Below are 24,203 nucleotides of genomic sequence, written 5' to 3'. Positions count from 1 at the left end.
CAAGGGATCCGTCTGCCTTGGCCTCCCAGAGTGCTTGGATTACAGGCATGAGCCACCACTCTTGGCTAATTTTTGTATTTTTTGTAGAGATGTGATTTAATCTTTTTTTTTTTTAAATACATATTTCTTTTGTTTCTAACTCTATTATAATCTTATGGGACCACGTCCTACATGTGGTCCATCATTGACTGAAACGTCGTTATGTGGCACATGACTGTCGTGCATTTCAGGGGGTGCTGGAGTCAAGTGGTTGGGGTTCCACAACCTGAAAAGACTGAAAAGCACAGCACTGGGAGTTGAGGATCCTCCTCCCACTGTGGTCTGGCTTGTCATGCCTGGCCCTGAGCTCCCTATCCTCTCTGGCCCTTCTGGAAGGCCCCAAGCCACTGCTTTTGTCTTGGGTTGGGGGACTCTTGGTTTGCATGAACATTTGACCAACAAGGATCAGTGGGACAGGGGTGGTCAGGACAGCACAGAGAATCAGAAGACCTATCATGTCCTATGCCCTTTGTGCGTTGTGGGTCCAGTGCGGAACAGACACCGTGTCCCCTGACACGAGTCAGCCTGCCAGATCCCATCCACAAATTGGATGGTTGCTGTGAGCTCCTCTGACCCCAACAAGGGTCTCTAAGGGTTGATTGAGATATCAGGTAGACATATTGACAGGGTTCAATATAAAAGCACCATGGATTAGTCTCTTCTCCTGGGATGAGGTGCTTTCTTCCTAGAGATGGATTTGGATCTTATCAGAGGTGGTGGTGGCAGCGGTGGCTGTTGCCTGCTAGGAGCATAAGGTGTGGGGCTCCCTGTAGGACACTCAGTCCTAGGGTGGGTGATGAGGGCTGGTGAGGGTTAAGTAGCCTGGAGGCATCAGGACCAACTTGAATTGCGTCACACTGACCTCAGCTGGGAGCCAGCAGCCCTCCTCTTAGCCTGCACGCCTGGGCTGGTTGGGCAGGTCTTTCAGGCGGGTGGACGGCTTGCAAAAAGGGAGCCGTGCACTGTCCAGCCCTGGTCGAGGAGGGCGGGGACACGGCCCTTGGGCCCCAGCTGCCCTGGTCCTTAGTAGCGTCATTGGATTTCAGGTGTGCCTTTCTCCTCGAGCCATGCCTTCCACTCTCGTCAGGGCACAGGTTGGTCTGTCCTGCTCCATGTGCCAGGCTTAGTGGTGGGTAACAGCTGATATTTCCAAACCAGGGGAGGATGCAAGGATCACGGCCAAAACAGTCGCATCCTGGAGGTGTGAAAGCCAGGTTGGGGAGAGAGTGCGCGTCTTTAGGGTCCTTGCTGGGGCGGTTACTGGGGGTTGTTGAGTGCTTGGATGCTGGAGCCAGATGCCCTGCACTCACTTTCAGTTCTACCTGCTACCGTCTGTGGCTCAGTGTTCTCATCTGTGAAAGGGGAATGCTAAGAGGACCCACTTGTTGGGTCACGAATAGCTAACACAAGCCAACAGCTCAGAACAGCACCAGGCGCCTCGTGAATGCCAGATGAACACAAGTTCATTTCATTATTCTCCTTCCGCAGGCACTACCGGGAAGGCGCCGTCCCCACCACCCCTCCTCACTGACCGGCAAGTGAATGAGAAGGTGGAGAACCTCTCCATTCAGCTGCGGCTGATGACCCGGGAGAGAAACGAGCTCCGCAAGCGCCTGGCCTTTGCTACGCATGGCACGGCCTTTGACAAGAGGTAGTAATTGCGCCGTCTCCCCTGCCCAGGCCCCATGGTTGGGATTACTACCCCGATGCTGGTGCTGTCACCCCCAAACACCCCTGGCTCCTGGGGGTCCAGGCTGCGCTGCCTGAGTGTCCCCTTTCCCCCACCTCATGTCCAGAAATGCTTCCCAGGGGCAGGACCCACAGGCTTCTTGTGGGGCAGGTCCCCATCCCATATGTGGCGAGGCCCCTGATAGTGGTGTGCTTGTGTGCAAAGTCAGCTCGTGTGTGTGTGTGTGTGTGTCCCTACCACTGTCTCCTAGACCTGCCTAAGTTGAGTGAAGCTTTATGTGGTTGGTAAACATATTAATTGTTCCCTGTCACACATGTGTTTTATTTGTTTTTTGAGACGGGGTCTTGCTCTGTTGCCTGGGCTAGAAGGCAGTGGCACAATCATGGTTCAATGCAGTTTTGACCTCCCCGGCTCAAGTGAACCTCCCACCTCAGCCTTCCAAGTAGCTGGGACTATAGGTGTGTGCCACCACGCCCAACTAATTTTTTTTTTTTAATTTTTTTGTAGCAGCAGGGTCTTTCTTTTTTGCCCAGGCTGGTCTTGAGCTTCTAGGCTCCAGTGATCCTCCTGCCTTGGCCTCCCAGAGTGCTGGAATTACAGGCGTGAGCCACAGTGTCTGGCCCCACATGATGTGTTTTAAACAGAGCACATTGTACCTGGTGTCTTTGTTGCTTTGAAGAAAATGTTTGCTGCTTTTGTTGTGATTTAGAGGTAGATACCAGGGAAGGGTGGCCCATAGGGTGGGGCAGAGAGAGTCTTTATCTACCTGCATGATCTAAGAGGACTTTCTGGGAAGGAGGAGGGCCAGAGAGTGGTTTATCCTTTAGCTCCCATGCTGGTAGAGGTCTGGAGGGGAGAGGGGCTTGGTGTAAACACTTCAGTTTCACCTCTTTCCTTCAGGAGTAAGGGTCTATGCCTCTGCACTTTGTGCCTCTGGGATTATGCCAGAGCTGCAGAGCCTGATCCCTGAGCTTGTGTTCATGAGGATATGCCCCTCAGTCAGTTGGCCCGAAGGCAGGATGAGTGAAGACGTGGATGTGCTAGCACATGAGAGTTGGCACACTATGGCCCACGGGCCCACTGCCTGTTTTATAAATGAAGTTTTATTGGAACACAGCCATGCTCATTGGTTACAAAGTGTCTATGACTGCTTTCCTGCTACAAAGGTGGAGTCGAGTGGTTGCAACAGAAACTATGTAGTGTGCAAAGCCTAAAGTATTTACTGTGTGGCCTTTTGCAAAAAAAGTTTGCTGACCTCTGCTCTAGAAAAAGGGTCCTTAAACTTGAGCATGCACCAGAATCATCCACAGAGCTTGTTAATGCACAGATCATTGCCTCTCTTTCCCTCCCTTCAGAACACCTGACTCAGGAGGGCTGGGGCTGGGGCTAGGCTTGAGAATGTCTATTTGTGACAAGTTCCCAGGTGATACTGTGCTGCAGGTCTGGGAACCCCACTCTGAGATCACTGCTCATGGCCAGTGTTCTTAACCTTGGTTGCACATTGGAATACCCTGGGGAGTTTTTTAAAAATCCTCACGTTTGGGTTTTATCCTCAGATATGCTAATGTAATTGATCTGGGCATTGGTATTTTAATGTGTACCCAAGATTGAGAGTCATTGTTCTAAAGAGAGGAGAAATTTCTTTTCTTTAATATTTTACTTTTATTTATTTATTTATTTAGTAATTATTTTTGAGACAGGATCCTCTCTGTTGCCCAGGCTGGAGTGCAGTGGTGTGATCTCGGCTCACTGCATCCTCGACCTCCTGGGCTCAAGTGATCCTCCCACGTTAGCCTCCTGAGTAGCTGGGACTACAGGCGCATGCCACCACAACAGGCTAATTTTTGTATTTTTTTTGTAGAGGCGGGGTTTCACCATGTTGCTCAGGCTGGTCTCAAACCCCTGGCTTCAAGTGATCCACCTGCCTCAGCCTCCCAAAGTGCTGGGATTACAGGCACGAGCTGTCACGCCGAGCCTACAGAGAAGAGACATTTCATCACAGGTTTCTGGTGGACTCAGACCTGTTGTACAGACTCCTGGAAGCTCCTGCAGAACAAGTTGGCACCTTCTTAGCTCTCCAGGCCCATGCAGGGAGCTCAGGCAACCACGGCTCCCTCCATCCTAGGGATTCTGATTCTGTGGGTCTGAGTGAGGCCAGGATATCTGAGTTTAACAAACACCCAGGTGTGTGTGGTGCATAGAAGACCAGTACTGGGGAACCACTGGGCTGGCCTAATCCAGGACCTGGCTCCCCTATCCGTGTGAATCCTGGGGCCTGTGTTCATGGGGCCATTCGCTCTCTGGGCCAGGCCCTACCACAGGCTGAATCCTGACTATGAGAGGCTGAAGATCCAGTGCGTGCGAGCCATGTCGGACCTGCAGAGCCTGCAGAACCAGCACACCAACGCCTTGAAGAGGTGTGAGGAGGTGGCCAAGGAGACTGACTTCTACCAGTGAGTGAGGCCTGCTTGGCCAGGGCCTCCAACACCCACAGACAGCTGCCTTTGCCCTTCTTTTCTCTGGACTTAGTAGCCAGGGGTTCTGGTTCTAGTCCTGTCCCTGTGCAAGCAGCAAGCAGTCTGCCTACAGCAGGTGGATTTGTGCCTTTGGGCCTCAGTTTTCCTAAGTGTAAAACAAGGCTATTAATCCTTCACATCTTATTGCCAGCTTCAGAGACCTGGCAGGCATGAAAGTGATTCAGAACATGCAGCAGGGCTCAGGCAGGCCTCTGGGTCTCTGTCCAGGGGCCCTACTGCAGCTTCTTCTTGTAGGGTAGGCCCAAGAGGTGTTTCCCTTTGGTCTCCCAGCATCCCTCTGAGGGTCTTTGCCTGCCCACCTGCTGATATCTGTCCAGGCCCCAGTATTTGGAGGCACTAGGTCTGTACCAGAGGGGCCTGTCTCCCTTCCCTGGAGATACATGTGCCCTTTTTGGTGTCAGGTTTGTAAGTGGTGATTTGGATGTTTCTGGAATTGGGCTGTTAGCAGGTTTTGGCTTGCCTCTGAGTGCTACAGACCTACCTGCCATTGGCTCCTGTCCGCTGTATCTACGGGAAGTGTTGGGACCTGAGGCTGGTGATGCCCTGGGGTGGGGCAGGGTGTGAGGGGCTGGCTGGGGCTCACTGAGCATGTACCGGGTGTTTCAGCACACTCCACAGCCGGCTCCTGAGTGACCAGACTCGGCTGAAGGATGACGTGGACATGCTGAGGCGGGAGAATGGGCAGCTGCTGCGGGAGCGAAACCTGCTGCAGCAGTCGTGGGAGGACATGAAGCGGCTCCACGAGGAGGACCAGAAGGAGATCGGTGACCTCCGTGCCCAGCAGCAGCAGGTAGGCCCAGCCCCTGGAGACTGGCCATTTCTCCCAAGTAGTCCTCATTCCTTTTAATGGAGAATAGTATTGAGAAGTAAATGCTGGGCCGGGCACGTTGGCTCACATCTGTGATCCCAGTGCTTTGGAAGACCAAGGTGAGAGATTGCTTGAGATGAGCCTGGGCAACATGGCAAGATCCCATCTCTACAAAAAAAAAAAAAAATTAGCTGGACATGGTGGCACACCTGTAGTCCTAGCTACTCAGGAGGTTGAGGCAGGAGGATCATTGGAGCCCAGGAATCTGAGGTTATAGTGAGCTATGATCATGCCACTGCACCCCAGCTTGGGCGAAGGAGTGAGACACTGTCTCTGATGAAAAAAACACAGCCAACCAATTGCTGGATGTGCTTGTAGCTTGGGTTGGCACTGTTTCTCGGCCCTCTTAGTGGAAAGAAGTAGGGAGTAGCTAAGTGTACACATACACACAGGCACATATACATACATACATACACATATGTATATCTGTATTTCTATATCAGACAGGTAGATTGAAAGCCATGAGTTCGCATTGACACTTTCAATTCTAATCCAAGACCACAGGTTCATTTTGGTTTCCACCTCTTTTATTTTTGTAACTTCCTTTAAAAACATCAGTGACAAGGCCGGGTGCGGTGGCTCACGCCTGTAGTCCCAGCACTTTGGGAGGCCGAGGCAGGCAGATCACGAGGTCAGGAGATCGAGACCATCCTAACATGGCGAAACCCCATCTCTACTAAAAATACAAAAAATTAGCCGGGCGTAGTGGTGGGCACCTGTAGTCCCAGCTACTTGGGAGGCTGAGGCAGGAGAATGGCGTGAACCCGGCAGGCGGAGCATGCAGTGAGCCAAGATTGCGCCACTGCACTCCAGCCTGGGTGACAGAGCGAGACTCCGCCTCAAACAAACAAACAAACAGTGACAAATGTGATTCCTGTTATTTTATTTATTTATTTTTTTTGAGACAGAGTTCGCTCTGTCGCCCAGGCTGGAGTGCAGTAGTGTGATTTTGGCTCACTGCAACCTCTGCGTCCTGGGTTCAAGCGATTCTCCTGCCTCAGCCTCCTTAGCAGCTGGGACTACAGGCACATGCCACCATACCCGGCTGATTTTTGTATTTTTAGTAGAGAGAGGGTTTCACCATGTTGTCCAGGATGGTCTTGATCTCCTGACCTCATGATCCACCCACCTTGGCCTCCCAAAGTGCTGGGATTACAGGTGTGAGCCATCACACCCAGCCAATTCCTGTTATTCTTAATTTGTTTACTTGGTCAATCCCCCATGTGTAGCTGCCTCCCATGCCCTCTGCAGTCCCCCATCCCGTTCCCATCTCCTCCTGACCCTTTGTGGGCTCTTCCACCCCATGCCTTCTCTCTGTCAGGCCTGGTCTCCTCATGCCATGCCAGGACCCACTCCTCTTTCCATGCCAGCTGTGATATCCCCTCTGGGGCGACCTGCCCTAGTGTAGGTCCTTGTCTTGCTCTGCTTTGCCTAATGGCTTTAAGGTTTAATTGTTTAGATAAAAGGAGTATTCCATATTCCAATGAAACTGTATTCCATTGAAAAACTTGCTTCTGTTGAAAAAGTTGCTGTTTATTTTCCTTTCTCCGATATTGATTGAGGTTTTATGTGGAGTAACCAGGGCAGGCTCAGCAAGAGACCCTAAGATGGATATACTTGGAGCTATTAGAAGTATTTTTTGTGTGCCCTCTGATTAGGGGAATTGGTCGTGTGAGGTCAGGCCCAGTGGCTGGGGCAAAGGTTGGTATTTAGCCCATAGGTCTTGACTGAGCCTTGGTAATGGAAAGCCGGCAGCAGGAAGACTGTCCCTTCTCGCACCTGCTGCATGGCACAGAGAAGCTGTGACAACACGCTTCCCACCCTTTATAGATTCAGGAGGTGGGGGTGGTGCTCTTGGAGCATTTCTCTAAGGATGAAATGAGAGAGTAGAAAGTGCCGTGCTAGCTCTGGTCAGTACTGCCCACAACCCATTCCCCCTGCAGGGACCCTTCCTTGTGCATGTCAGTGGAGCTTCCTGGAGCAAACAGATTTAAAGACTGTAGGTTTTCAGTTTCTAAAGAGGCAAAAATATTTTTAACCTCAAAAGAAATCCTTTGGAGGAATCTTGCGTGTGAAGCAGGTAAGGATGGCGGTGCTGTGTCGAAACAAAGCTCCCAGGAAGCTGCCCGAGGGGATGGCCCTCTAAGGGTTTGAGCCCCTTCTCTGCCCTGGGGTGCGTGGTAACTTCCCCCACCTGAGGGCAGGCGGCCTCTCCCGGCCTTCACCTGCACCCTGCTGTGTGCTTTGTTTTCTTGCTGTTTTGCCTGCCGGCAGTTTGTTCTTCTTGGTCTACGCTTGGCTCAGGTAACCTTTTGCCTTGGGGTTTAGTTTGGATTCTGTACTTCCTTGAGAGAGTCATCATTTCAGAGGTGTATGTGGCTCCACCTCGGTCCAAGGGAAGCCCCACAGCCTTGCTAGAAAGCGCGAGGTTGGCACATCTCAGTGTAGGAGAATTGGTCTGTATGGCTGTCATGAAGACACTGCGTAGAAGGCACTGCGCCGCGTGCCCGTGTGTATGAGGCACTCAGTCAGTGTTGTGGTCGTTAATGATATTATTCTAATCCTGTCAAGTCTGGGTTTAAATCTGCCTCATCCAGGATGTGTAGAAATTGGGACCTGCATACGTTGTGGGTGGGAATAAATGATACAGCCACTGTGAAAGGCAGCCTAGTGATTCCTCAAAAAACTAAACAGAGCTAACAGGTGACCTCCCAGCGACACTCCTAGGTGTGCACCCAGGAGAACTGAAAATATACGTCCACACAGAAACTTGAGGTGTGAATATTCATAGCAGCCCAAAACCGGTAACAACCCAAAGGTCTACTGACCGATGAATGGATAAATAAAATGTGATCTATCCATACAATGGAATATTATTCAGCATAACAAGGAATGCAGTACTGATCCATGCTATAGTGTGGATGAACTTCAAAAACATGACAGCCAATGAAAGAAACCAGCAAAAAGACCACAAACTATGATTCCAGGTACATGAAATGTCCACAACAGGGAAATCTATGTAGACACAAAGCAGATTTGTGGCTGTCTTGGGCTTGGGGTTTGGGAAGTGACTGCTGATGGGTATTGGTTTCTTTTTGGGGTGATAAAAATGTTCTGGAATTAGATAGTGGTAGTGGCTGCACAACTTTGTGGATTCATAACCTTGTGAATATATTAAACACTGAATTGCACACTTTGTGTGGTATGTAAATTATAACTCAGAGAGGAAAAAAAAAGACTCAGAATTTCACCTTGTCATAAATAGAGAAATCCAGGCTGGGTACAGTGGCTCACACCTGTAATCCCAGCACTTTGGAAGGAGCAGGAGGATCCCTTGATTCCAGGAGTCCAAGATCAGCTTGGGCAACATAGACTATCTCTACAAGAAATTGTTTAATTGAAAATATTATTTTTTTAGAAAGAGCACTCTGCCCTCAAGAAGCGTAAAGTTTCCTTGTCTCCCATTCTCTGACTTTCTTGAGCACCTGCTCAGCTTTACAGACATTCAGACTGAGGTCTCCCTCCCACCCCTGTCCCCCTCTCCCTTTCCTGTCTGCCTCACAGGGGAGGGTCTTCTTCCCCCACCTTGCAGCCCATTCCCTGCTCTCCTTTTCCTACCGTTGTGGTCCTTGGCAGCAGGGGCGGGGGTGGGGATGCATCCTGGTCATTGGGGTCCCCCAGGTCAGTTCAGCTGGACCAGTGCCTCTCAGCAAACGCCACCTCCAGACCCCACCAGGAGAAGAGGCCTGGCTGCCACAGGGAGCAGGGCTGAGAGCATCTCAGAGCTGCTGGGCGACCAGCCCCGCGTCCTGGCATCCTGGGCCCCCTTGCCTTCATCAGGCGTGGGGTGGATGCCTGGCTGTGGGATGCTCAGGTGGCAGTAGGCCAGCAGCAGAGGAAGCGGGGATAAGGGGATGGCCACAGGCTTGCTCCCCGCTGGGCCCAAGGGCAAAGGTCAACCTCTCTGGACAAGGGCAGTTTTGTTGCCGGGTTCCTCCCACGCCTTGTAAACTTGAAGAGGCCCTTGCAGGGTAAATGGTGCTGTTTGACTTGCATGTTTGCTTGAGGGATTTGTGGGGCTTCCCGGCCCTCTGCATGATTTATCTCAGAGGAAATGAGGCAGCCCTAGGGGAGGGGGCGCCATGGTTGAGAGCAGCACACAGGTGTTTTGTCCATATGTGTGTTTTGCTGGGGAGGGCCTCTGCCTGGCATCCCCATCTCTGGGTTTGGGCAGTCCGAGTGCACCTTCTTGGATTCTTCTAGGCTGTGTCAAGAATGCCCAGAAGACCCTGACAAGGCTTGGTTGGGAAATCTAAGTAGAGGGTGTTTTTGCATCTTTTTTTCTTTACTAAAATAGTGTGTATTCTTTAGTTAAAATAGAAAAAAAATCTTCAACCAATGTGGGCAGCCACCCACCTCCTCAGATCCAGCCTAGCTTTGTGGAAATGACCATCCTCTGTGTAAACCATTGGGATGGATGTGTATCCTTGTAGATTTTTTTTTTAATGTCACATTTAATACCCATATAGTTTTATTTTTTATTCCCTGAAACCTGCTTTAAAAAAAAAATACTACAATATATCATGGGTTTCCTTACATTTTCTGTGAATTTGCACATACAAAAAGGTCCTTGCTTGTTTTGTTGTCTGTCAGGTGTTAATCGAATTCTGTGTGGAGCGTCTTGGTGGTCAACATCTTCCCATGTTACAAACCATGTTTCAGTGGACACACATGTCTTTGTGTTCTTTTGCACACATGTTTTGAAGTTTGAGCCTTACAGGTAGAATTCCTGGGACCAGGGCAGTGCACATGTTCTCCTAGGTCCTGCTAATCTATTTGGGAAACCTCTCAGGCCCCGAGAGTCTTCTCTCTCTTCCTCCTTGCCCTTTCCCCTGTCTTTAAAATATACTTTCTCTTGTAATTCATGAAAGTTGATTTTCTTGTCCCAGGTATCCTGAATGAATGCCCTTTGATGGGCCTGGAGGAAGGAAGAGAGGAGAGGGGTTTCCTGGTTGCTGAAGGGCATCCCTTACAGAGAAGCCCACAGAGGAGTGTTCTGACCAATGTAGGGTACAGGTAGGAGGGTTGGTCTCTTCCTGGCCTCCCTGCAGGGAACAGCTTAGACTGTGGCTGTCTTTGTGCCTCCCCTGTGCAACTTACACCCATTTCTCCTAAGCCCCTTGAACTCACAGGCCAACTGTCCCGTGCTCAGGCTGGAGGGACATCATCTCTAAAGACTGCTGCCTGCCTGAGTGGAGAAGTTGACTCTCAGGCCAGGCTCAGGGGCTCACGCCTGTAATCTTAGCACTTTGGGAAGCCAAAGTGTGTGTATCACTTGAGTCTAGGAGTTCAAGACCAGCCTGGGCAACATAGTGAGACCCCCATCTCTACAAAAAATAAAAAATCAGCCAGGTGTGGTGGGGCGTGTCTGTGGTCCCAGCTACTTGGGAGGCTGAGGCAGGAGGATCACTTGAGCCTGGGAGGTTGAGGTTGCAGTGAACTGTGATCACTGGGAGGTTGAGGTTGCAGTGAACTGTGATCACTTTAATTTTAGAATTCTGGGCCAAATTTAAATAGTCTCTCTTCATTAGCTTTTGCTGGGAAGCTAAACATTTGACTGTAGTTAGGTGTGTGTGTGTGTGTGTGCACTTGTGTGTGCACATGCATGTGGAAATACCTACCAAGAACATAATCCTCTGATGGCGAGAGGGAAAAATTCTAGACCAATAGATTTAGTTTTTTGGATTCTCCGGAGTTAACCGTGACCTGGTTCCCCAGCTTTGTTCAGAGGCTGTTGGTTACATAGTACAGGCCTGACACTGAGTCCTGTTTGTAGAGAAAGGGTGAGAAGTGTTTGGGGCCTGCGAGCGTCTTTGAGTATCTGGATGCTGCCCTGTGGGAACAGGTTATTCTGTTTGACTCCAAGGCTAGAGTGAGAACCGGAGGTTAGGAGTTGCAGGGAGGCGGAGTAGCTCCTGGTGAGCACGACCCTATCCCAAGGAGCTTTCACTTGTGGAGCAGGCCGAGGGTGGCCGTCATCGTGGTGGAAGCAAGCAGTACGGGGCCTGATCTCTCTCTCTCGGTCTTCTGACCCGAGGATCCTACCATGTTATGAAGGCTGGGGGAAGCAGCTGAAAGGACCTCAAGGTCTGTGACCCACCCTGTCGCACTGGGAATTCGTGGCCCACTCTCACGGCCCTTGCTGGCAGCCTGATTCACACGGCCCTGAATCATCCCTGGATTGTCACACAGGCCCGGATCCAGGCCCCTCAAGGTTAGCCGTTCAGGGGACTGCAAAGAGGCCAAACCATGGTATAGACTCCTGATTCTGCCGAGCACTTGTGGAGGTGGGCTCTGCGGGCTACCACCCAGAACCGGGCTTTGTGTCATTTCAAGGCTGCCTTTGGAATGAGTTTGTTTCTGAGCTGGGAAGGCGGGAAGCCGCTGCAGGAGAGCGTTGGCTCGTCTCCCCGCGGCTGCCACCTTGTGGGGAACTCAGGCAATGACAGCCTCCTTTGTTCCCCAGCAAAGCAGACTCATTTGGAGCCAATGGGGTTCTCACTTGGCTTAGGGGATGTTTAGACAGTAAAACATTTGAGGTAAATTTTTTTTTTTTGAGACAGAATATTGCTCTGTCGCCAAGGCTGGGGTGCAGTGGCACAGTCTTGGCTCACTGCAACCTACGCCTCCTGGGTTCAAGTAATTCTCCTGCCTCAGCCTCCTAAGTAGCAGGGATTCCAGGTGCCTGCCACCACACCCGGCTAATTTTTGTATTTTTAGTAGAGACAGGGTTTCACCATGTTAGCCAGGCTGGTCTGGAACTTCCAATCTTGTGATCTGCTCACCTCGGCCTCCCAAAGTGCTGGGATTACAGGCGTGAGCCACTGCGCCCGGCCTGAAGTAATTTTTAATTGGCATTTTTGAGGTATTGCTCACCAATCAGGGCAATCCAGTTTAGATGCTGGACCTTTCCAGATGTGGGTAGAAGGCGTTGGTTGACCAGATGTCAGGACTGTCCTTCGCTGACCCCGTATAGTCATGGTGAGCCCATTCTTCTTCTTTTTTTTGAGACGAAGTCTCGCGCTTGTCACCCAGGCTGGAGTGCCATGGCGTGATCTCGGCTCACTGCAACCTCCGCATCCTGGGTTCAAGCAATTCTCCTGCCTCAGCCTCCCGAGTAGCTGGGATTACAGGTGCCCGCCACCACGCCCAGCTAATTTTTGTATGTTTAGTAGAGACAAGGTTTCACCATGTTGGTCAGGCTGGTCTCAAACTCCTGACCTCAGGTGATCCACCTACCTCGGCTTCCCAAAGTGCTGGGATTACAGGCATGTGCCACTGTGCCTGGCCAGGGCTTTTTTTTTTTTTTTTTTTTTTAAAGAAAGATTTTAGATGTAGAGTGGGCACTGTCAGTGAGGTTCTGTTTCTCAGTGTGCATTCCTGTTTTGCAGCAGTGATGCCATTTTACAAAACAGTGAAGATTTTGACTGCCTGAGATACCTGTGTACTGCTTTTTAAAATAAGTTCTGTATTTTTGGTGTACTAGTAAGATTTCCCTTGAAAGAAAATGTTCTGCTTTAAAAATAAATAAAGGAAAAAGAATGAGCCTGAAATGAACCAATCCTCCCTCCCTCTCTCCCTCCCTCCCTTCCCTCTCTTTCTCTCTCTCTCTTTCTCTTTCTCCTCCCCTTCCTTCCTTCCCTTCTTCCCTCCATTTCTCCCTCTTCCTTGACTTCCTCTTTAAGAGTCTACAGTCCTAGAATCTAATGCTTAGGTCTTAGAGGAAGACCTTACTTTCTTGTTGCTATGATTCTGACTTTTAAATTAAGCCCTCTTTTGCTTTTTGTGTTTTTCGTGTTTATTCAGAGCTGACCCTAACTCCAAAGGTTCTGGTTCTCTAGGCTGCAAACACTTGATAACCCAGGCTGCCACTGAATGAGCCAGGGGATTCCTCGGCTGTTGGAGCTGGAAGGGCCAGACAAGCTTTCCTGGTCTAGCCTGGGCATTTGAGGAATCCGGAAGCTGAAACCCAGAGAGGTGGAGTGACTCACCCCAGGGCTCAGCTCCCATGAGGTGCTTAGCCGAAGCCAGCAGCCCCCCTGGCAACCTCTTAACTCATCTTCTTGGTTTGTTTTTTTCTCTATAACAGCACCCCAAATGAACTTTAGTGCCTGTCATTTAGAGTAGAATGCTGTCTAGCTTAAAACCCTCCACAGCTTCCTGTCTCACTCAGGAGACAGTCTTCACTGTGAGGCCTGCGGCCATGGCCACCCCCATGCCCACACCCACTTCTCCAGGTCCCCTTTGAACCCACCTCCTCCTGTGCATTGGGCTCTTGCTACTCCGCCTTGCCCCTCTCTTTGTCTCTAGAACACGCCTGCAGGCCCTGCCTCTGGGCCTTTGCCCCTGCCCTCCCCTCTGCCCGGTGTGCTCTCGCTGCTCTTCTTCATTTGCCTCTGAAGTCACCTTCTTGAAGAAGCCTCTTCAGCCTTAGCCTCCCTCACAGACCTCCACTCTGCTGCTCAGATGGCTCTCTCCAGCCCATTATTCTGTTTTATTTTTTATTTTCTTGATAGTTCTTACCTTGCTCTGAAGTTACTTTATTTGGCCTATCTGTGTGTCCACACCCTCCAAATTAGGATAAAAGGCCCACAGGGCACAGCGTCTTTCTGTCCTGTCTGGCATCACCAGCCCCTAGACCAGTGCTAGACATATTAGGTACTTGCATGGGATGCGGGGGGACCCTACACCATGGAGGGTCACCCTAGGGCTTTTGAGAGTCTTTAGGTCCGATTTACATAACCTGATTCTGGGCTATGTCACTTTCTGGGAGGACTCACAAGATTCAGTATGTAATTATACTCAATGGCTGACATTTATTACAACAAAAGTACACAGAGCAAAGTCGGCAAAGGGGGAAAGGCGCGTGAGGCAAAGTCCAGGGGAAACTGGGCCTGAGTTTCCAAGAATCCTCTCCTGGTGGAGTTTCACCGGATGCACTTAATTCCTCCAGCATGGAATCACAACAACACACAAGAAGTGCTGGCCTCCACGGAGGCCCATTAGAGACTCAGTGCTCAAGTGTCTTATTGGGGGCTGGTCATGTAGGAACTTCTGCCTAGCATGTACCCAGATTCTGGACTCCCAGTAGAAAGCAGGTGTTCAGCATAAGCCACTTTATTTGTACAGGCTCAGTACCAGAGCTGCTTATATCACCGGAAGAAAAGTTTTACATCAGCCTAGAGAACTGTTTACTGTTCGGGTTCCTAGACGCCATTCGGTAGGGTCAACCTTGCAAACAGGCCTTTCTAAGGATATAGAAGTCTCAGGTCAGCTGTGTTAACTGTTCTGCACAATACTTAGTAAATAGTTGTGACTGAGTGAATCTAAATGAATCAGCCCAGTGTGACTGCAGGGCCTGGAGAATTGGACCTCAAGACTCTCAAAAGCCTTAGGGTGACCCCCCACCCCACCGCCTTGTCATCAGTCTCACCCTCAGATAGACAAAAGTGAGAGTGGGAGGTCTCCTCCGCCACCTCCCGCAGACCCTTGGTAAGTGAAACTGTCTGGTCTCCAGGTGTTGAAGCACAACGGGTCATCCGAGATTCTCAACAAACTGTATGACACGGCCATGGACAAGTTGGAGGTGGTCAAGAAGGACTATGACGCCCTTCGGAAGAGGTACAGTGAGAAAGTCGCCATCCACAATGCAGACCTGAGCCGCCTGGAGCAGCTGGGGGAGGAGAACCAGCGGTTGCTGAAGCAGACAGAGATGCTGACCCAGCAGAGGGACACGGCCATCCAGCTGCAGCACCAGTGCGCCCTCTCCCTGAGGAGGTAGGGCTAGGGCCATGGGGGGCCGGGGGCAAATGGGTCCTATAAGGTTCCCAGCCACCACCAGGGGAAAAGCATGAGTTATTGTGCTTTTTCAATCAAAAAATGCTTCTGACCAGGAAACATTTTTTTTTGACACCGAATCTGTCTTGGGAATCGTGGCTCCCTCTTCCCATCTGAACATCCCTGTTTACCTTCGGGTTCACGGACACCATTCAGTGGTTAGCCTTGCAAGCGGGCCTTTCTGAGCGTGTAGAAATCTCAGGTCTGCTGTGTTAACTGCTCTGCACAATACTTAATAAATACTGGTGTGTTCTGAGCATCCTGTTTCTTTGGTCACTGTCATGTGCCTCTCCCCTCTGTGGCAGTCACCCACCTAGCAAATAGGAAAGTTAATTATCTGGGGCATGTGTCTTCTGTCATCTTTAGAGATGTGATATATGCCCTCAAACAGTGTTTTGTAGAGGATGTGCCTGTGAATCACCAGTTCTCTGGGGCGTGTAGCAGTTTCACATGAAAAGTGCTCTTTGGGGATAAATAGGTTTGAGCATTGCCAGGTTGAACCCAGACAGATGTCTCTGCTGCAGGACTTCTCAGAGCCTTCAGCATGGTGTTGTGCAGTAGACAGACTCTCCAAGAGGGGGCCAAGATGCAGAGTTTCCCAAACATAAGTCATCAGATAATATACTTTTTTGGGGGTAATGGAGCCCCATGCAGAACCGGTGTCTATGGAGCACACTGAGAATTGCTGGTCTGGAGCCATGGGCTCTGATTTGCAGGCTGCCTGTGTGGAAGATGCCCCCTGGCCTGGAAGGACAGAGCTGTGCTCTTCGAGCGAACTTGATGACCTTGTCACAGGGCTGTACTGTTCGTATCTGTGAAATGAGGCGGTTTGACTAAATGATCGTTAAGGCCTCTTTATGCTGTTATCCTGGCATTGTTTTGTTTTTATTATTTTAAAAAATTAATGTGGCTTGACTGTGGGAGAAATATGCTGTTGTTTCTAGTGGAGTGGAGGGCATGAAGTCCTCAGTTCAACTCCTGGCATTTGTAAAGGGCTGAGAAAAATTCCAGGTCCGGGGGCACTGGTACTCTGTGACTTTTCTCTCTTGGGGGTAGAGAGAGTGACTTCACTTGAAACTTCACGCTTGACTGTCCAGCACAGTAGAGCTGGCGGGAGGCAGCAGCGCAGCCGGCCACTGACCGGGCAGGGCCCCCGCCCCTCCCACATCTCGCCACCTCTCTTGCCAGGTTTGAGGCGATCCACCATGAGCTGAACAAGGCCACGGCGCAGAACAAGGACCTGCAGTGGGAGATGGAGCTGCTGCAGTCAGAGCTGACCGAGCTGAGAACCACGCAGGTGAAGACAGCAAAGGAGTCGGAGAAATACAGGGAGGAGCGGGACGCTGTGTACAGCGAGTATAAGCTCATCATGAGTGAGCGTGACCAGGTCATCTCTGAGCTGGACAAGCTGCAGACCGAAGTGGAGCTGGCCGAGTCCAAGCTCAAGAGCAGCACATCTGAGAAGAAGGCGGCCAATGAGGAGATGGAGGCGCTGCGGCAGGTAGGTGGGTGGGCCGGTGGCTGGCTTTCAGCCTGTCCTACAGCGTCCCGGGAAGAGGGGCTGCAGAGTGCGTGGTGTCCGGATTAGAAGCCTCTCCTGAGTTGGAGTCAACGGCTTCTCACTGGAGGCCTAAGTGCAAGCTGGGTTATCAGACACTGCCTGAGCTCATGCTTAATGCCCAGCTCTAGTCTGGATTACAGGGGACAAGGGGGGAGGGAGACCCAGACACAGTCGTGGCTGCCCGGAGCTTACATACCAACACTCACACCCAAACCCATTGCTACGTAATTGCAGATCAGTCCCATGCTGAAAGTCATTGATATCTCAAGGACTTGCTTATTATGAAGCAAGATACCAAGGCCAAGTTCCCAAAGCCATAGATACGTTAGGCCTCTTGTGTCTGGAAGAGCACCCTCAGGGGCCCTTTTTCACCAGCAGTGTGCATCTCACGAGTCTGCTCTTGAAAAAGTATTTCACGCTCCTGCTGGGAAGATGTGCTAGTAGGCTGAGCCCAACATTCTTCTCCTAAAGCCTTGCTCTCTGGGGGCCACACCTCCAGGGTTGGGGGGCTGGGATGTTTGGTAGCACTAGATTGGGCCACCTAGCTCAACTCCTGGGTGGCCAATGTGGATTTTCTGTCTCCTTCCTACCTGTCAACCTCTCCTCATCGCGGAGCTCCTTGCCCTAGGTCTAGCTGAGCCCTGCGGGGGCTTGGATGGGCCCATGGAGATTCCCTTCAGTCTGTGTTGTGTGTGGCTCTGATTAGAGCTTCTAGACTTGATCACAGCAGATTATTTTCCTATCAGAATAGTTCTCAGATATTCACATCCCTCTATTCTTCTGCCTTTCTGTGCAGGTCAGTTAGAATGCAGCTTTCAAAGGTGGTTTATGAGAAGCAAAAAGCAAGGCGTTTAAAGGTCAGGCAGATTGGCAGGGCTGGTATGCATTGGATCATTACTACCAGGTCCTGCTGTACTAAGTGTGAGGCAGGTGATGCCCAAGGGGCGACCAGCATGTCTTTCAACCAACAGCAACTCCTCGTCAGGCCTGGGCAGTGGTAGGGGATGTGGGGAATGCATGAGACACAGGCCCCTTGCTGGGAGATGGCCCTCCTCAGTCATGTGGTCTCAAACCTCTCTAGGCCTCCGTTTCTTTCTTTTTTTTTTTATGAGACTGAGTCTCGTTGTGTTGCCCAGCCTGAAGTGCAGTGGCGCCATCTCGGCTCACTGCAACCTCTACCTCCTGGGTTCAAGCAATTCTCGTGCCTCAGCCTCCCAAGTAGCTGGGATTACAGGCATGTGCCACCACGCCCGGCTAATTTTTTGTATTTTTAGTAGAGACGTGGCTTTGCCATGTTGGCCAGGCTGGTCTCGAACTCCTGGACTCAAGTGATCCTTCCGCCTCGGCCTCCCAAAGTACTGGGATTACAAGTATAATTCACCGCCTGGTGAGCCACTGTGCCTGGCCTCTGGGCCTCAGTTTCTATTTTAAATTTATTTTTTATTTTTTTATTGAGACAGCCTCTCTGTTCCCCAGGCTGCAGTGCAGTGGCACAATCATAGCTCACTGTAATCTCGACCTCTTGGGCTCAAGTGATCCTCCCACCTCAGCCCCTCCAAGTAGCTGGGACTATAGGCGAGCACCAGCTCACCCAGCTAATTCTTAATTTTTTTGTAGTGATGCGGTCTCACTATGTTGCCCAGGCTGGTCTTAAACTCCTGGGCTCAAGCGATCCTCCTGCCTCAGCCTCCCAAAGTGCTAGGATTACAGGCGTGAGCCCCTGCACCCAGCCAGCCTCAGTTTCTTCATTTGCACAATGGAATGGTGGTCATGATGAACAAATGATTCAATATAGAAAATACATCATTGTGCCTGCACAAAGCAACAGTGAGTTGAGATGGGCATTCATTATTATGCCCGTCTGAATCTTACTACTCTGTTAGGATTAGGGTGAACCTCATTAAACTGCTTCTGTGGGTAAAAATGGGCCAGCCAAGTAATGGGAATTTCATACAAGGAACCACCAAGACTTCTCCAGACCCTTGAGGCAAAAGCCAGTGTGAAGAGAAATATTTACTGCAATGAAATTTTTGAAAAGCCTATTAGAATAAATTTTTAATAAGTAAAGATAATGCATTAGAATTTGGTAATCATCCTAGAAAAACCGTGAACTCATGTTCACATCCTGGTATCTGAGCACATAATTTTTTGGGGAAAATGTCAATATCAAATAAGGAAAACAAAATGATGAAGAAGGAAACTTGGAAAATGACCGAGTCAGTAACTGCTCTGAAATGTCACAGAATGTCAGACACACGCCTGGGGAATAACAGTGAGCCCGTGTGGATGGAGTTTTGAGATTTTCTTTTTTCTTTCTTTCTTTTTTTGAGATGTGGTTTCCCTCTTTTGCCCAGGCTGGAGTGAAGTGGCACGATCTCGGCTCACAACAACCTCCACCTGCCGGGTTCCAGCGATCCTCTTGCCTCAGCCTCCTGAGTAGCTGGGATTATAGACACCTGCCAGTACGCCCAGCTAATTTTTGTATTTTTAGTAGAGACGGGGTTTCGCTCTGTTGGCCAGGCTAGTCTCGAATTCCTGACCTCAGGTGATCTACCCACCTTGGCCTCCCAGAGTGCTAGGATTACAGGCCTGAACCACTGCGCCTGGCCAAGTTTTGAGATCTTTGAAGTTAATCGTGAAGAGTGTTTGTAGAAATATAGAAAGCACAGAGATGCACAAAGAACACCTGAGTTCCCTGTGGTGCTGGCGTCCAGCAATGAGACCTCCAGGCCTGACGTCCTTGCGGCAACCACCGCATTCCCAGCACTCAGGCGAGCCATTCAGCCTGGAGCCCGCCTCCATCCTCCACAGGGGGTGTTGACTGGGCATCAAGTGCACCTGTCAGCTGAGGCAGGGATCTTTTCCAGGCCCTGTTCCGAGTCAGCAGGCAGGAGAGAGCCCCCGTGGCTGCCCCATCAGCTCTGAGAGCTGAAATCCTCAGCTCCTTCTCAAGTTGGTCTGGCTTCATGGATAAGAGAGCACTCTCCACCGGCAAGAGCAGGCCAGGAGGGGTGGGCAGTGAGGCACCCTGGGGATTGGCCCCGCCACCCCACTGGCTGCTGCCTGTCAGGGGTCAGCTGTGGGGGGCCTTCTGGCAGGTCTAGCTCCCTCACCGCAGAGCCATCTTCATCTTGCTCAGCCCGAGGGCTGGGCTTCAGTTTCTGGCATCATGCTTGCACGCTTCTGTCTTCTATCTGCACCTCTTGCTCCATTTTCCCCTTTCCTTCTCTATGCCCTCTCTCCCTTCTGTGTTCTGAGTGGGCTGAGGCAAAGAGGGAGCAAAGAGGTAGCATGGGGAGGCCGGGGGCCTGTCAGGATCTTTGCCAGGTTGGCTGTGCCCTTGCCTCCCTCGCCTTCTTCTTCCCAGCTCCCAGGGGAGAGATATCCTCAGGAGCTCCCCTAAGGCCGCCCTCCTGCCTCAGGCCAGTAGCTGACCTTGTCCGGGGAAGGCTCATTGCTCCCAGGAGGAGGGAGGAACTGCCTGGGGAGTTGAGGTCGGCACCACTGGAAGCTGTAGGCCACTGCTGTCTGTTGCAGAAATCTCCCAGGTTCCAACGCACTTTCCTAGACGGGCCCTGCTCACCGAGTTCCGTCTGTAGAAGGGCAGCCCCCCATGCTCCTGCCGTCTGCTGCCCTGAATGCAGTTACACATGCAGCTACAGGTCCTGCTTGAGGAGCTGAGCTCAGCTGTGGTGGACAGACTGGACAGTGCCAGGGGACAAGGCAAGGCAGCAGTGGCCTTTCCAGAACTTAGAGGCAGAGGGCTGTTGTAGCAAGAGAAGCTTCCCAGGAAGCAGAGGGAGGTGCCCTCACCCGAGAGCCATCTGCTCAGGGGCACCACTCCACACTCGGGCCCCATCCTCCCCTGGGACCCTCGAGTGGGCTCTGGCCCTCTGGGGCTGGGTTGCAGCCCATAGGCTTTTCTCACTGGCCTCATGCCTGGGTCTGGCAAGTGTCTTGTGAAGACTAGCCCATCTCTTCCCACGCCTTTGTTCACCCAGCACAGGAAGAAAGAGACTGCAGGTGGCGCTTTTAGAGCAGACTCAGACTGACATCTGATGCCGAGGCAGCCTGGGGTAGAGGAGCCGGTACTGATCACGAGTCAGCTCTGCAGGATGGGGGAGCCCTGGCGAGTCACTTCTAGATCCTGTGGTTCCTCACCAGTGTAATCAGAATCAGTCAGTCCGTCACTTGGGTCCTCTGGGCTTCCAAATTTTACCATTTGTTTAAGGTACCTCATTTCCCTCTCCCCTCTCACTAAAACTAAGTATAGTACTTCTTGTATTCCTTATAAGGAAGCAGTATTTTGGGGATGAATTCATTTTGGAGACCAGCAATGGTGTGGGGCCCAGGGAAAGGAAGGGAGCTGTGGGCTGGGGGAGCTGCCCACCTCCTGCGCTGCCTGTCGTCCTGTCTGCACCTGGGGCCTCCCTCCTAGATGCTCATCTAGAGCACCATGGAGAAACCTTTCAGGGAATCCACGTGGTAACGTGTCAGCTCTAAAACTATCCGTAAATATATTGTAAAACAGCAAATATAATGTAAATTTTTCAAAGTATTGTTTATCATAAATTCTTGACTAAATTAATACACTTTTTTTTTTTTTTTTTTTTTTTGAGACCGAGTCTCCCTCTGTTGCCCAGGCTGGAGTGCAGTGGCGCCATCTGGGCTCACTGAGACCTCAGTCTCCCAAGTTCAAGCAATTCTCCTGCCTCAGTCTCCCGTGTAGCTGGGACCACAGGCACATGCCACCATGTCTGGCTAATTTTTGTAGTTTTAGTAGAGATGGGGTTTTACCATGTTGGTCAGGCTGGTCTCAAACTCCTGATCTCATGTGATCTGCCTGCCTTGGCCTCCCAAAGTGCTGGGATTACAGGTGTGAGCCACTGTACCCTGCCCCCAAATAATTCTTTTTAAAATGAAAATTTAAGAAGGATTTTTTTTTTGAAAATAGCAAACTAAACAAACACGGCATACCATGTAAAGCTGAAAAAAAATCAAAACTGAAATGATTTGAATGACCCCCAGAAACCGTGAGGTCTGAGGAAAGCCTGCCACTGCACTGTCACCCTCGAGTTTTGATGGTCCTTTTTGTGCAAATTGTTTTTCAGCTCCTCTGCCTCTGTTTTCAGAGATGAGGGGAATTATCAACTGACTCCAGGTGTTTTCTTGTCAACTTCATTCTCTTCTCTTGTTTTCTACGTCTGAGATCTTTCTGAACACGTTTTTGTAGAGGCTGCTGTCTCCTGCTGTCTGGAGAATGATCTTTAGAGGGAACGGAAGCTTTCTTCCTGTGCGTGTGTGTCTTCCTGTGTCCTAGCACTTGGGGGTGGAGAGTCTCGGGGCGGGGACACCAGTGTCATCAGCGCCTCTGCTGTCGTGCTTCTCTTTTGCATGTTTGGAAAGCCTCAAGCGGGAGGAGGAGTTATTCTTGCAGTAAACACTTGCTTTGTCATCCGTCATTTCCCTGTGTTGTCTAAGGATTATAGAGGTGTGGAGGGGGTTTTCATATGAGTGCTACTAAGAGTTTGACTTGAAATTTTAGTGGAGCATATAACTCTCTAGGGATGTGTCAAGATGCAAATGCTTTGGATTTCAGCTTTTTAAATGAACTGAGATACACAGCACTTCACCAGCAGGAATACTGGTGTATTTTTGTCTTTAAAAATAACTCAGTATGCCAGATTATAGGATCACAGACATGGTGGGGGCTAGGGGGTGCTGGTTAATAGGACCGTGGCTGTGGGGTGCAGTCACTGGGGGTATGGGGTATGCTGCGATGGGCTCCGTGTTTCCCTCCATCCAGCTCCCTAGAGCCTCAGCCTTGGCCCCCGCACTGGTGGGAGGCGCTCCTGGTCCATGAGGCTCAGCAACCTCTCCCTCTTCCTGCCCCTTGCTCCCACCAGATCAAAGACACGGTGACAATGGATGCTGGGAGAGCCAACAAGGAGGTTGAAATCCTTCGAAAGCAGTGCAAGGCTCTGTGCCAGGAGCTGAAGGAAGCCCTCCAGGAGGCGGATGTGGCCAAGTGCCGGCGGGACTGGGCCTTCCAGGAGCGAGACAAGATTGTAGCAGAGCGTGACAGCATCCGGTATGGGGTGACCTCAAGCTGGCGTGGGCTTGCGTCTCCCCAGGATGAGGGGACCTGCTAGGGTCTGTTGGGAGGGTCAGAATCATTTACTGTATGTCCAGGTAAAGTGGGAGGGACCTGGGCTCCTCCTTTCTCACCCCTAGTTGATGCCCTAGCCTTGCCTCTTAGTTTTAGAGTTTTCCATTGTTTCTCCCTCCCATCTCACTCAGCCCTAGGTGTCCCAAGTGTGTACTATGTCCACGTGAGACCGCTGTGAAGGGGCACGAGGCCGACGTCTTTTATTTGAGGGTTTCTGATGAGAAGAGCACATCCGAAGTGTGTCCTTTCAGCAGTATTCACCGGGCGCCTACTGTGTGCCAGGGTCTTAGATCTCTGGAGCAAGGAGACCTTGGGAGAGGCTTGGTCGGGCAGGGCAGTGAGGGAGGAAGATGTGTAACTGAGCTCTAGGGCTGTGGGGGGCATGCAGGGCTCCCTGGGGTGTGAGGAGGTCTCCCCAGAGAGTGTGGCATTCACGCTAGAACTGGAAGCATGAGTGGGGTTTTTCCAGGTGGAAAAGGGGGAAGGGCATTGCAGATGGAGGGCACCTGTGGAGTGTGCTCAGGGCAGGGATGTGGGCAAGTCGTGGGGAGGGCAGGCTGGCGAGATTCCCAGGGGCAGGTGTAGAGGCCTTGAAAGGGAAGCCAAGCAGTGTGGGCTTGATCCTTGGCTGGGGAGGAACCAGGAGAGGCTATGGTGGTGGTGATGTTTGGGGTGGGGAGAGATAATGTCTTGCTATTTGGGAGGTGTCCAAAAGATTTCTTGTGGTTTGTCAGGGGAGAGACCAATGTCTCTAGGGGCTGGTCAGGAGATGAGGATGGCTAGGTGGTGAGGCCCTGCTAATGGAGAGCACAGTTAGGTGCCCAGTGCAAGGGGAGGGAGGCCCAGGGGCTGCTTCCTGTCTGCTTCTGCTCAGACCCCTTCCACGGGTGTCTCCAGGGGGCAGTCCTCAGCCGGGCTCTGACTGAGGCTGGGGGAGATTCGAGGCTGTGGAGAGGTAGGAACCAGTCCTCTGGGTATATCCATTTCTGGAGGTGGCACAGATCCCAGGCCCCTCCACAGCCAGGTAATCTGTTTCCACCTCCTTGGGGTCCTCTTTCATAGAGTCTTGCCAAGCTTGTACTTTGCACCTGCACAGAGCTAAGAGAGACAGAGATGCATGAGGACTGGCTGGTATCCGAAGGGGCTCCCTTCCTAGTTGCAGGGTACAGGGACAGCTCTAGAAAGCTCTGCCTGTGGGTAGATATGAGACATGTGGTAGTGCTGGAGCACAGGCCTGCCAGGCAGGTGGGGGGTGCTTCATGCAGAGGAGAGCCACCCCCTGGCTCCCCAAGTTGGCATTAGAACAGTGAGTGTGTGCAGAGGGTGGTCCTTAACCCCAGGCACATTGAGGGTGAAACAGGGCATTGGGAACCTGACAGTTGTTGCTGGGTGACTGTGGGGGTGTCTCTTCCCTGCCCAGGTCCTCCACATTCCCTCTGTCA

At 51.2% G+C, this 24,203-nt stretch overlaps 1 protein-coding gene across 2 annotated transcripts in view; it reads left to right on the top strand.

The window, feature by feature from the left end:
- DLG5 (discs large MAGUK scaffold protein 5) overlaps positions 1-24,203 on the top strand; it is a 136,054-nt gene that overhangs the window by 68,241 nt on the left and 43,610 nt on the right. The window contains exons 3-8 of one of the 2 annotated variants that reach the window (XM_016918719.4): positions 1,528-1,690; positions 4,051-4,182; positions 4,873-5,056; positions 14,712-14,971; positions 16,220-16,532; positions 22,499-22,683. In XM_016918719.4, coding sequence (XP_016774208.2) covers positions 1,528-1,690; positions 4,051-4,182; positions 4,873-5,056; positions 14,712-14,971; positions 16,220-16,532; positions 22,499-22,683 — 1,237 coding nt within the window. Of the gene's footprint in view, positions 1-1,527; positions 1,691-4,038; positions 4,183-4,872; positions 5,057-14,711; positions 14,972-16,219; positions 16,533-22,498; positions 22,684-24,203 lie in introns of both variants that reach the window. The other variant, XM_016918717.4, reaches the window with a different exon arrangement.

This window comes from Pan troglodytes, chromosome 8 (assembly GCF_028858775.2).
Source record: "Pan troglodytes isolate AG18354 chromosome 8, NHGRI_mPanTro3-v2.0_pri, whole genome shotgun sequence".
Classification (NCBI taxonomy): Eukaryota; Metazoa; Chordata; class Mammalia; order Primates; family Hominidae; genus Pan; species Pan troglodytes.
Note: the sequence above shows the minus strand (reverse complement) of the source record. Positions and strands in the feature narration are given on the sequence as shown.